At 39.2% G+C, this 13,902-nt stretch overlaps 1 protein-coding gene across 2 annotated transcripts; it reads right to left on the reverse strand.

Annotated features, from left to right (window-relative positions):
• Positions 1 to 2,115: 2,115 nt before the first annotated feature.
• WEE1 (WEE1-like kinase) lies at positions 2,116 to 11,048 on the reverse strand. Of its 2 annotated transcripts, XM_087696184.1 has the most exons (11): positions 10,757 to 11,048; positions 10,587 to 10,647; positions 10,351 to 10,417; positions 9,979 to 10,257; positions 4,642 to 4,709; positions 4,464 to 4,573; positions 4,195 to 4,235; positions 3,866 to 4,017; positions 3,415 to 3,768; positions 3,179 to 3,276; positions 2,116 to 3,128 (listed from the first exon to the last, which is right to left on the reverse strand). In XM_087696184.1, exons 1-10 carry the CDS (start codon positions 10,963 to 10,965, stop codon positions 3,190 to 3,192), a joined length of 1,428 nt encoding a protein of 475 aa, XP_087552310.1. In that variant the 5' UTR covers positions 10,966 to 11,048; the 3' UTR covers positions 2,116 to 3,128; positions 3,179 to 3,189. The 2 variants fall into 2 exon arrangements, with proteins under 2 accessions (XP_087552310.1, XP_087552309.1); XM_087696183.1 differs by having other exon boundaries at positions 2,120 to 3,276; positions 10,757 to 11,047.
• Between the last annotated feature and the right edge of the window lie 2,854 nt (positions 11,049 to 13,902).

The raw sequence follows: 13,902 nt of genomic DNA on the forward strand, positions 1-13,902 counted from the left end.
AGGCTTGCTTTATGAATACACCATTTTTAAAACCGTAATAAGACTACATTGATATGTGATATTATTAATGCAAATGCGATAGGGTGCTAAATTTTAAGCATATTTAGGCTTCATCACAACACATCCAAGTGATCTTGGCAATCAAATCTCACATTATCTAAGGCTTCTTCATGCACTTTATGCCATTATTAGCCATGCTTTAATTCCCTTCTCACTCAAGTTCAACACACATCCAAATCTAGATAGGCTTGGGACATACTAAGAAGTTGGTATGAAACAAGGAATTGGACTAGGATTAAAAGATTGGGGAGCTACCTTATAGCAACAAAAACCTTTCAAAATGAGAAGTTGCACAAAGTCCTTCATTATAGGTATTAAGAATGTCATATGGTGATAATTAGGATAGCAAAGACCAATAAGGAGGTGACCAAGAGATGCATTTAGCTTGATCATACCATTAATTATAGAGATTAGAACCCCTCCTTTCTTTTTGAAAAAATCAATGCCATGTTACTAGAGGAGATGATGCAACCAAAGATTTGTGATGATGGAGACTCGAAAGATAGATGAGTCTCGAATACTAGGCATATTAGAGTGGCTTATCAAGTAACCAACAAGAAAGAGTTGTAAAATTCTCCAAGCCTTTAAGAGGACTTGTCCCTATAATAGTCAAAAACAATGCAAAATACCAAGTCAAAGGAATAGATGTCTCATTTATGACATAAATGAACATTCTAACAAGCTTTCAAATGTTTTATATGTGCCTTAGATCAAGAACTTGCTATTCATAGCCTAGATTGCAAATAGTGGCCTCAAAATCTTCTTTGATAATATGGGATCATAGATTCTTCATAGTGCTAGATATGTGATCAACAAAGAAGTGAGATGGAGCAACCAATATGAGCTCATAGCTCTTACATCCACCATTGCAAAAGGCACTTGTAAGCTTTGGCATTAACAATTTAGACATATTGCATTTGTTGTGCTCAAAGAAATGTAGAAAGCTGAGATAGTTGCATACATACCTAACTTTGATGAAATGCAACAAATATACGAAGCTTGTTTGATGGCAAGCAACAAGGAGAGTCTTTCTATACAAAACCAACATTGGTCAAGACGACTCCAACAAAAACCATAGTCTTTCCAAACAAACCCAACATTGGTCAAGACGACTCCAACAAAAACCATAGTCTTTCCAAACAAACCCAACATTGGTCAAGATGACTCCAACAAAAACCATAGTCAAGACAAACATGGTGAGAACATTTGACAATATTTGACTTATGAAAAGACATTATACCTTTTATATGTTGGTTAGATTTGGGATGAAGAAATCCAAGCTAATGAATACCATTTTGAATCAAGACTTGAAGCTTATGCCAAAATACTAAAACCTCAATATAGAACACCACTAAGTGTTGGTAAATAGTTGTAAGTTGCATTTACTTAACCGTTGTAAGGCCTAAATTGAGTTTTATAGTGGGATGTTTAAGTCAATTTATCCAAAATTCATGAGATCCTTACTTAAATACAATGTGAAGAATGTTAGGGTACATTGACTACCCAAATATGGAACCTTTTATAAGAAACGTAGAGTCAATCGAACAAAATGGATGTGGATTGGGCAAACATGTGCATGATGATAGTAAACTACCAATGGTTATGTATTCAACATCAATAATATTGTGGTGAGTTGAATTAGCAAAAAGCAACCCACCATAGCATTGTCTAATACAAAGGCAACACTTAAAGGAGCAACATTAGTAGAAATGTGAGTTTCCTTGGCTTTTAAAGCCATTACAAGATTTGGGATTACGTATAGATATAATTCAATATGAATATAATCCAATCAATTTGTAGTGTGATACATGAGATGCACAAGAATTGGCAAACAATCCAATATACCTTGTGTGACAAAATATCAAGGCACAATGTCACTTCATAGTAGAGACAAATAACAATGAAGATTGACTAGAAGAAAAACCAAACAAGCATTTGCCAAGTCACTAGGCAATCAAACACTTCTTCATTTCAAGGAGTTACTTGGGGTCAAGTACCTTGCTTTACCTTGAAGGGGAGTGTCAAAAGTTAAGCTCAATACTTGTGTGTCCACCCTACAATTGTAGACAGATGAATTAGCCGGGTGAAACTAACCTAAAACATGTTCCTATGTCGTAACATTTGAAGGGGGGGATGTATTGCTCTTTCATGGACTCTCTCTCTCTCTCTCTCTCTCTCTCTATGTGTGTTTGTATAACTAGATCCAAATAATGTTTTAAAGGGCCATTTATACTTTGTAACCCATCACTCTAAATGGCAACCTTGTTTTTTTTTTTGCAAACTTTTTCTTTTAATACGATGCTCGCTCTAGGTGCACTCCAAAACTGCTACTTGCGTTTGAAGCCATCACTCCAAACGGCAACCTTGTTTGGCAAACTTTTTCTTTTGATACCAAAAATGCTACTTGCGTTTGACAGCAAGGGCATCTGGATTTGATAACAAGTGCTGTTTGATGATGCTGTAGGCCCTTTAAAAGCCGTAAACTTTGATTGATATTGCTTGCACATCTTTGTATTGTGTATAGTCAGTCAGTCTGAATAGCCAGCCACCATACCAACCTTTAGCTTCCGATCTTGTTAATCTCGCACGTGGACAATCAAACACAAGAATAATCTGTGTACACTCTTTATGTTCAAGCATCAAAACAAGTCGAACTCATAAAGTCCAGGGGTGGTACACAACGCATGTCAAAGGAGAGGCATCGCTCATCCTATCTCTGATTCGACAAAACATGCATTCGAAATAAGAATGCCTGGAGGTTCTGAAACTGCACTTCGCGAAAAACCCAACTTCCCCAGACGCTTATCTGAAACAAGAAAAGCAAGTGCATGGGCCACTTGAAAATTAGCTGGCATTACAGGAATGATCAAGAATTTACAAGGTTGTGGAATCATGGAATCCCCACGAGTAGAGCTTCATTTCAGGAAGACCAGTCACCACCAGTCTAACCAACAAAAATTAGGGCACATTCTGATTTTCCGTTTCAGGATCGCAGCTATCCATCACAGATCGAGGCCTGTATCAGGCCTTTTGGGGTCAAATTTTTGTTCCATCCACAAGAATCTCAGGCTGGGTTGATTCAGCAACTTCCCAGATTCCGCAGCATTGTACATCTCAGGCTGGGTTGATTCAGCAACTTCCCAGATTGCGCAGCATTGTACATCTTAGCAAATCCTGGGCTGTTGGCCGCGCCTCTGGGTTCGGATGCATCAGACTCTGTGAGCATAAATTTTAGCACACAAAAGAACATAGTAAGGCCTCCCTACACGACTACAGTCCAAAGCATATGAAACACCTTAAGCTTTAGAATTTTCAGGCACTTCACCATGCATAAGAGAAACACATGCTTCCCACCTTGAGAAGATTTTGAAAAGGGGTTGAGAACCCTGGAAGCAGTGCCAACTTGCCGTGCCTGAGAGCTTGAAACTGTGATCCGGATGAAGGTAGAGGCAAATCCCTGGCAAGCTCATATATGCTTGCACCTAATGCAAAAATGTCAGCCTTTGGCAAGTGACTATAGTCATCATTCAATAGCTCGGAAGGCATGTAGCGTGCATCACCCTCCTCCACAGCAATGCTACCATCAAGTCTTGTGGCTCTCCCAAAGTCCCCAATCTTGAAAGTATTTCCTACAAAATAAATATTGTCTGGCTTGACATCTAAATGTGCAAGCCCAGAAGAATGCAGAAATGCCAGAGCTTGTGCAATCTGCAACACAAGAGAGATCAACTCACAGAAGGAAACCTCAAAACATCAATCAATGAAATAATATATAATCTATATAGGAGCAGCCACAGGACATTACTTGCCGCAATGCCTCGAGTAAAAAACGTTCCGCAGAGCCAAACCCATCAGGCTTTCGGTTTCGCAGTGTGCCATCACAAAGTTCCATTTGGATATAAAGTTGGTCATTTTCAAACCAGGCAGTGTGATATCTCACAATGTTTTCATGCAGCCCTGGACACCATGGCAGACAACAATCCAAAACATATTATTTTACAACTCGCTCATGCCATGTCAAATGAATAGCTTAGACAGTGTATCAGACTTCAGTTACTTAGAACAAGCACTGGATACACCATCCATATTAACAGTACAGGATCGAGGGAGCCAAGACAAGTGAATGAATTTTACCCAAAGCTGCCAGAGCCTGGACTTCTGTCAAAGCTTGTCGCCTGCTTCAACAGAATGCAGTCTTTCAGAAATACTATAAACATACAAATGTGTGCATGCAGGCATGCACTCCAGTACACAAGACTGTGAGGATGTTCAAGGGAAGAAAGCTGGCAGCTGCATGTCAAGAGAGGTGCATTTCCACAAAAGCCAACTCCTAATGTTGTATTTACCACATTTATCCATTGCTTTATCAAGAAAGTCTAGCTCTTAATAGGAAGACAGAAGACCTTTCATTGTCTTGCCGAAGCTGACGACGTATCCGTTTTACAGCATAGAGACAGCCATCAATTCGCTTGAGCACCTTAAAGACACTGCTAAAATTACCACGTCCTATTTCCTGAAAAGGATTAGAGTGTTAGAAGATTATTCCATGTCCAACATATAACGTGAGTAGAATCTTTATACCTGAATCTCATGGAACTCCTCTTTATAACGAGATGAACAATTGGCACCCAAAGCAGGTAAAAATTGTGCTGCACAAAAACCCAAAGGAGTCCCCCCCAAAAAAAGGAAAAAAGCAAACAAACAAATCAACCAAAACCACAGGAATATCAAATGTGTAATCACATGAGACCAGCATAAAAGAAAAACCCTTAACATAGCCATCAGAGCACCAGAGTGCGCACATTCTTAAGTATACACACATCAGCACATAATTTGCATGAAGTAGACAACCATAGATTCAAAATTTCTGTAAAATCCTTACTTGCACTTAACATCAAAAACAAAACTTTCAGACTTCAGCTATTTGGCATGCGGAGTCCTCTAATTTGAAGCTATGTTAGCTACGTAGACATCAAGTGGCATCATTAAACCATATCTATATTTAGACCAGACGTTTTTTCAGAAACAATCACATTTCTGACATTATTTCTCTAAGAAAGCAAACTTTCATTGAACATTATTTGCTTTGCAGAATGTCTCTGCTGTGTATAGCAGCACCAGGCCTAGACAGCAGGGGCATGTGCGATGCAAGCTACCAAACGGCACCACACGCACCAAAGACAGCACTAGTAGCAGTCATCCATACTCTCCTAACTCTCACATGTCTACAAAAGCGATTGGCTTTACCTGTGGTTCTAAGGTCAGCCAGACAGTAATTTGGGCAACAGGATGGAGTCCTCTAATTTGAAGCAATGTTAGCTACGTACACATCAAATGGCATCATTAAACCATATCTATATTTGGACACAACATTCTTTTTCAGGAAAAATTACACCTCTAAGACAATTTCTCCAAGAAAGCAAACTTTCATTCAACATCAATTCTTTGCAGAATGTCTCTGCTGTGTATAGCAGCACCAGGCCTAGACAGCAGGGGCATGTGCGATGCAAGTTACCAAATGGCACCACAAGCACCAAAGACAGCACTAGCAGCGGTCATCCATACTCTCCTAACTCTCACACGTCTACAAAAGCAATTGCCTTTGCTTGCGGCTCTAAGGTCAGCCAGACAGTAATTTGGGCAACAGGTCAAAAACAGCCCAGCCGTCCCCTCCGATAGCAGCTTCAAGGATCTTTGACACTAAGGCCACTACTGACCTTTCAGAGATCTAGACAAGCATGCCATCCTGCTGCTTGGGATTACCCAGCTTCTCAGCCATTGCTGCATGTCGGCAGATGATCAACCCCAAAGTACTATAGGTACCCCAAAGTACTATAGGTTGCCTTGTGCAGATGGCATTTGCTCATTGCTGAAACCTTGAAACTCCGAACTCATAAGGTCAGGTGGTTCAAGTCATGCTCATTTAGGAAACATGCCACTCAACACCAAGATGAAGATCTTGGATAACTATCACCATGTTGACTCAAAAATGGGAGGATCTCAAACCCAGTTGAATCGTTAGCAGCCTCCAACTTCCCCACCACCTCCCATTACCTGCACTACAAGAGGAGGTTACTAATGTCAAAGCTAAATTCCACTCTACTTTCATTTATCTAGACAAGCATGCCATCCTGCTGCATGGGATTAACCAGCTTCTTAGCCATCGCTTCATGTTGGCAGATGATGATTAATCCCACACTAGGGTAGTTTGCCTTGTGCGGATGGCATTTGCTCATTGCTGAGACCTTGAAACTCCCAACTCATTAGGTTCAGTGGTTCTAGAGCAAGTCATGCTCATTTAGGAAACATGCCACTCAACACCAAGATGAAGATCTTGGATAACTATCATCATGTTGACTTGCTGCCAATTAAATCATTAGCAGCCTCCAACTACCCCACCACCACCTCCCATTACCTTCAATACAAGGGGATGTTACTAATGTCAAAGCTAAATTTGGCTCTACTCCCTCTTCACATCTTGTCCCTACATTGGCCCCAAGTCCTCATAGCTCCATATCCAATTCTTTTTTACATTCCGCTGCATTTGAAAACACTAGTTCCATGATGCTGGGATCCCAGCATATCCTTCTTTGATACACTTGACTATGCAGTCATGCAGTCATGCATTCAATGCAAGAAAGATTGGGCTGCTATGAAACATAGAAATAGGCAGTCAAAGACTTTAGCAAGCACTTAGAAAAAATGGCACCATAAACGCATGATGCATATCAAAAGGTGCAGACTGTGATGCATTGTAAAATGCAAGCACAAGAAGCAGCCAGATCAGTGTTATGGTTGGTCATGCTTGCTGCATATTTTAGCAGCAAACAACAGGAAACTATGTCAATGTACCACAACCATTCAAGTCAGAACTGCAGCAATCAGCAGCCACACAGAACTGGGACAACAAACCCTGATGATGGCAACAAGACAGTTGCAGTCAAGCACATACTTGAGGTTGACACACATGCATGGAATTCTACTAGTCAATTGCAAGCCACACAATCAATTTGCATTTTGCCAGCCAAGAGAGCATCTGTTTTAAAGATTCACTTGTCTGACTCTTGTCCACCATGCTTCAACTATACTTTCCAACCACTTAAAAGTACTTCTTGTATTCACATACTGGTACGGAGGAATTTGAAGGCCTATTACAAGAACTGTTTTTAGGAAGAGGATCGCTTGGGTCTGCTTCTTCTTTCTATCTCTATTCCCACCATCTCAAGATTTCACAGTATTGAGAGAGAGAGAGAGAGAGAGAGAGAGAGAGAGATTTATGATCCTTCTCTTCGAGATATTCACTCGTGTTCCTAGATGGAGAGTCAAGGGGGGAGATTGGCACCAAAGGAATAAGCTCTGAGGGAGACTGCTTCAAAAAAGATGGTTGAGACATCTTGAAAGATGCTTTCCCATGCTCTTGAATACTAATCTTTCTTGATCACAGCTCAAGTGTCAATGACGAGCATTTGGCTGTTGTATTTCACCACTATTTTTTATAATATACTTAAAAAGAGCTTTCACATAATACTTATGTTCAAAAACTCCTAAATTTAAAGGGATCCTTGATTTTTAGAAAGCTTTTAAATTATAAGAGCCTCAAATTGACCTGAAAATACTAGTCGTAAAAACTAGAGATTAAGTTTCTTTCAAGAGAGGGTAAAATAAGAAACGCGGGTTTTTTTATTTAAGAATTTTTAATAGTTTCGACTAGGGAAAGAGGTTCTAAACCTCTATGGAACTCTCTCTTAAACAAAGAATGACCAATTGAGCTTGAGTGATAATAGAGTCGATTGAAAATAATACGTTATGTATCCATGATCCATTATTGACTTGTCACTTATATCAAAGTTAGTCTTTGGACAAGCTATACTATGGTTTAAAACTCAAACATTATGATTCATACATATCATACGAAAAAAAATTGAATTTAATATGTAAATAACCTATCTACAACATGGATTGAGTCAAGTTACAACATCATGATTCTCATTTCAAAACAAACTGATAAAATGTCAAAATCGAAAATGAATCATAATATATCATAAATAACTCATAAATGAGACTAAAGTCGTATAATATTCAACTCTCAAGACAAGAATAGATACTAGATCTTGAGTCCTCACGAGTCATTGCATATCATCATCATCATATTTAACATTGTCCGATAGTTTTTGTAAAAAAACTATGTTTTGGGTTCCAACTCACAAAAAAAAGAACGCCCATGTTTTTTACTCTCAAAAATTTTTCATACTTTAAGAAACGTTTGGTAAGTTTCAAATTCAAAGAAACGTGTTTCTTTGCTGCTATATGGAACCTAATATTAATATCAATCATACTAGTTCTTGAAACCAGAGAAGAATCATAGCAAATCTCTATGCATGTCAACGATGCTTTTGAGCATACATAACCATGGACTCCCAAAAACAACCAAAGTGTCCCCTAATGTAAACTTGGACTAAAAGCAACTACTCTCTATCAAGAAGTAGTCCATCATGAACCTAGATAACAATCCCAACTCTGGGATTTCAGATTCTATCAAACTTCAATCAATATGTTAAGAAAGTTCCTCTCCAGATCTTGTACACCTATATATCTATATAGGTGAGACTTACTTGACCCATCTCACCGCCCTCCTACTCTCACTTTAGCATTGGAGAGTCATAAGAAATAACTATATCACTTGCACTCGAAAGCAACAAAAGGAGAGGCAATAAGCCCCTTTTTCTTCTCTAAAAAATATGATCCCTTTCACACCTAGACTATAGCCTTGGCCAAAGGATATGAGCCAAAGTCGAATGAGGACGAGGATGACTCGTTGAAAGAGTCCGTATCATACTCCCTCCATGAAGCCACTAAGTCCTTACAATCCTTGTGCAAATGTCCCTTCTTACCATAGTGATAGCATTGGGCCTTTGACTTCTTTCTATCACCCACCTCTAAAGCTACATATACCTCATCATGGCCACCATACCAAGATGAAGGTCTCCGCTATAACTTCAATGCAGCTCATACTCAAACAACATCAAGGATATATGTGTAAAACTAGCAAGCATTAATAATGTCCAATAGATTGATAAATCTAGTCTTCAAGTGAATACTCATTTGCAAAGGACTATAGCTTTACTTCTTTGTTCTATAAATCGAAAGAAGCCCAAGTTAATGAGCAACCAACACCTTGTGATGTCCTGGTTACAAAGAGATGAGCTAATGAGTTTTCTTTTCCAATAAAGCATGCAACCCAAATAGCATAACTCAATTTGCAAATAGCATGCTTGAGACACAATCTCCCAAGCCAGAGCAACTTATGCATTCAAAGGAAACAGCTTCTAATTTCTGAAAGTAGTGTGCTGACCCATTGCTGTTTCAAACAGTTCCATACGTCTGTATGCAATGTCAAATACAACATGATCATTCATAGAAAGAAAACATTAGAAAACCTTGAGCAAAAATTTAGATTCATCCATGTGTGCTAAGATGCACCACAAAACATCTATAGCTAAGCACACATATACACACTTGTACATCCATACATTGGTACAGCAGTTACAAGCTTGAGTTTGGAAATTCTGTTGCTAAAACATTGGCACAATACTTACAAGATTGTGTTTGTAAACAATACTTGCAAGCTTGTGTTTGCATGCAATAAAAACATGCAAATAATATACATGAACATTCAAAAATCTATATAATCTATACATGATGAGCATAGCAACCTGCACAGCTAAAAAATATGTGAAGCTATTTGAGACTGAATTATTAGAACTCTTGAATTCTTAATAATCTTTAGTTACAAATTAGTGTACACAACTTCTATGCTGCAAACCATACAAGAATAATCATCTTAGTTATATGCAAATTCAAGGGCAGAAAGCATTAAACAAATCCAACAGCATCGAAACTCGGGATTGCTGCAACTACCTTGTTTCAGATGCACTCTTCCATTGGGAATGACATCTTCATTTCCACCAGACTTAAAGGGATTCTTGACACAAGGTGGTGACAACACACGCCTCCTCATGTTTGCAATCCTTGCTTTAGAATTGGGAGGGATATAATCTGCATGAGCCATCAACGGATGTGATTGTAGTTCAGTGACAGGGCCGTCAGAAGCTTCTTCGTAAGGAAGTTGTTGATCACTTTGAGACTCAGTATGGTTATCTTTCAGTGAGATAACAGACTGGAGCAGGATCAAAGAATCTGCAAAGCCATAAGCACCATGGTGTTTAATTGATCAGAGAAGTCACTAACAATAAGAAATCAAAAAGCGAGTTGTCCTGATGCAGCAGGTACCTGGTCTTGGTCGCTTGCTTCGGATAGGGCTACACTTCACTGGAGAAGGGATGGTAGGTACATTTTCCTTATGTATCCAGAAAAACGAGCAAAATGAGATAAAATGCTAGGGTATACTATATGAGAAGGGTACGGCCCTTTTGCTATGCAGAAAACAAGCTCTGCACGCCGAGGCTCAAACGATAGCCCTCACGACATACATGAAACTCTCAGAGCAGAGAGACAAGAGCATGTACCTTGTTTGCATCAAAATGGACAGGAAATTGCTGCTCCACGGGAGTGAGAAAATCAGGCGTGCTGCAGCAACCGAGGGGAATGTTGATTAAGCACGGCCAAAAGCTGCTACGACAAAACATTGAAGTTGAGAACGAGAAGGAACTTCCAGAGCTTTTTTTTTAAAACACACCAGAAGAAGTCTTGACTGCAGATAGGCTCTTCGGGGAGAGCAAAATCATCCTCGGCGAGAGAAGAGAGGAGCTGATCGAGGGAGCGAGGGGGAGGGGCCACCGCAGAATGCAGGCTGACTTGGCTCAGCTTCTGGCTTAGGCAGATGCCATCGCCTGCAGAAGAATCCATGGCAACGGCCGCCCCTCCGCAACCCATGCGAGAGAGCATCAAAGCCTGAAGACGATGGTGGAAAGAGACCTCGCCATGGTCATCACCATCATCAATTCGGTAACGCGAAAAAATTAAGGCGGGAATCCCCCTTTGAACCTTGTAATTAGCGGAATATATGTCTCTTTACCTTGGGTCTAACCTTTGCAGCATAGTGTAGGGTCTCTTCACACCAAGGTTTAAGGCCATTGGCACTTCCTAGTAGCATGCAAGGTCTTGTAAATGACGTAGGGCTTTTTCATTTTTTACATCAACCTTGACGATTGTACCATTTGAGCAAAATGCATGATAAGTAATTCAATAGACATGCAGAAAGAGACTATTAAATGCTATCAAATAGGCTTTGCAACTTAGGCCACTTACATGAGGCCTCATCAACCACGAGCAATTGTCACTTTAGTATGCGGTTATCAATATCAAATTGCATGAAGTACATGCGAAAGGGAAAAGGAGAACTGTTAGAAAGTTCCAAAAAACCACAATAATGTGAAGCATGATGCACATATGTGATACATCAAACGACATGAACGGCGTGCAATATGATAGTGGAATGTTAGCACAATTCTTTGAAATCTATAAAGATGGGGGTCAATCCTCCTCTATTGTCTATGTGGATGGTTTGTGTCCTAATATATAAGCTTTGATGTTATGTACTATTGGTTAAGAAGAATTTGAGTGTCATATTCATCATAAAGTACTTATTTGAAGAAAAAGGAAAAATCTTGTGTGAGTTGACTCAATCCATGGTAGTAGAAAGTAGGAATGAACAATACTTGTAAAGGAGTCATGTGTCTCACAATTGTATGAAATTTTGATTTCCTACCTATGATTGGTAAGATGATCTCAAAGATGGTATCCCATACGAGTGGTTATAGGAATTGATTCCCCAAAGTCACCTACTAGACATTCCTCCACTAGGAACTATGTCTACTACTTCACTTGTTAGGACCATTGGTGTGAATAGGAGGTCTCTCCACAAGGCTAGATCCTATTTAGGTGATGCTTAGGAAACCAGGGGGCTCTTGTAATAGCGTTAAGCATACTAGGAATGAGTAGGCCCATGCAAGCGTAAGAGAGTTTTCTCAGAAGGTCCTATACTAGTTAATGGGTGAGTTTGGTGGATTGCCTTCGGATAGAGGGCTTGGACTATGAGCTAGATATGGCCCAACATTATTGTACAAACTTCTTATAAATAGAAAGATTGTTTTCTCTTGTATTTGTGTCCATGTTCTAAGCTATGTGAAGGAACTTGTCCAAACGGGTCTAACCAAGAAAGTTAACTTTAAATGTCAAACTAATATGGTAGGATAATCAAAAAACTAAGCAAACTATTTTTTAGTATGGATGAGTGGGAAGTAGAAGGACAAATCCATCCTATGGCTGGGTAGTCTTCTAAGTTGGAAGGCTTCTCACCACAATGATAATATTAATTAAAGCCAAGCAACCTAGGGTCCAAACTATAGTTTTAGGGGCCTAGGGTGAGACTAAGCCCTATGGGCAAAGGTGTCGAATTCTTACTCTTCCTCATTCCCCACTTTCATTGAACCAAGTACAGCACTAGTCCACTTTGAGCATGGTTGTTCATGTAAGGAACTACCCTTGCTTGATGCCAAAAGACTCTTAAGTTGATCCTGGTGGGGATGAGCTAACACTTCCCCTATGAGGTACACTTGGAGGTAGGTGGTATCAGAGCAAGAAAAAAGAGAGTAAAAGAATATAGAAATATTCGAATAAATTGTTTGCAAGTTCTTTATGATTGTTCTAAGGAGAGATAAACTTGCAAAGTGTCTCAAGCAATGTATGAGTAAACTCAATGATTAGAGAGTTACTACCTTCGACTCTACATGGCCATGATCACTTTAAGACACTCTTTAGAAGCCAAATTCCTATCTAGCCTTTGGGAATTGTGGATGTGGAAAGATTTGAACTTTTTCATCGACCTTGAAGAGACGAGTTGACTGTTAAAATATTTAATGAAAGTTAAAGTATTTGAAGAGATGCGCCTAGTTGAACTTTTTTGGTTCATTGAAGCAAAGAATCATGATGATGCTATATTTATAAATGGTCAACACCACAACCAAAATGAATACCTATACTCTAATCTTATAAAAATCATAAAATCTTAATCACATCAAAGAATTTGACAAAATCAATGCATCTTTAAATGCGTCACCCAAGTAATCTCAAACCAACTAGTCCATATCCTTGGGAGAGCCCATAGAAACAACTATTGTAAGCAAGGATATCCAAAATTACCAATCCAATATAGGATTCTCAATGTATTTGCAAAACCTCTAGCTTGTAGAATGATAGATGTTAGTGAGTTTTATGGCTAATGGATAGCCCATTAGATGTAGTTGGCATGGCAAGAAAACTATTGACATAATTATGCTACCTTTCCTATAAGAAGAGAGCTTTTCCTTTTTAAGCCACCAAAAGTGAACTGTCATTTGAGTATAGGAATCTAATTTAAGATTGATCCATAACTAAGCCAAGTTGTTAATATCTAAGGTGGTTAACAAAGTTGTTAATATCTAGGGCACCTCATGTAGTCTCAACACTAGCAAACTTTAGGAGAAGAAGTTCCTCCTCAAATAAGTAAAATCTCCCAAATTTGATGGAAAGGAAAGGACATAGAGACTAACATTGAAGTATGGAAGATCACTTCCTAGTTGCAAGCACCAGTGTTACTAAACAAAGGCCATGGTTGCCAAGCTTAAAATTATGAGCCTCAAAGCCAAATCTCCAAGAAAACCCTTACTTGGAGCCAATGCAATGTGCCCTCTTCCTTTAGTTATAGGTATGGTATTCCTTAGTTTGAGTATGGTCTCCCTAGCTCCTTTTGTCACAGCTGGGTGGGTTCTAAATACAATGCAATTTTTCTAAGGCTTGATGCAACTATCAGGTTTTGTGATTGTATGTGTTGTAATGTGCAAC

This window comes from Lygodium microphyllum, chromosome 16, assembly GCF_053477565.2.
Source record: "Lygodium microphyllum isolate KBCC chromosome 16, Lygodium_microphyllum_v1.1.10, whole genome shotgun sequence".
NCBI lineage: Eukaryota > Viridiplantae > Streptophyta > Polypodiopsida > Schizaeales > Lygodiaceae > Lygodium > Lygodium microphyllum.

What these genes read in the sequence shown, in the direction of transcription:
- WEE1 (XM_087696184.1), bottom strand. Translation starts at nt 10,965, where the DNA reads ATGCTCTCTCGCATGGGTTGCGGAGGGGCGGCCGTTGCCATGGATTCT. An exon ending in TGCAGTCAAGACTTCTTCTG is followed by an intron (nt 10,648 to 10,756) that starts GTGTGTTTTAAA and finishes CGGTTGCTGCAG; the next exon opens with CACGCCTGATTTTCTCACTC. An exon ending in AAGCAAGCGACCAAGACCAG is followed by an intron (nt 10,258 to 10,350) that starts GTACCTGCTGCA and finishes ATGGCTTTGCAG; the next exon opens with ATTCTTTGATCCTGCTCCAG.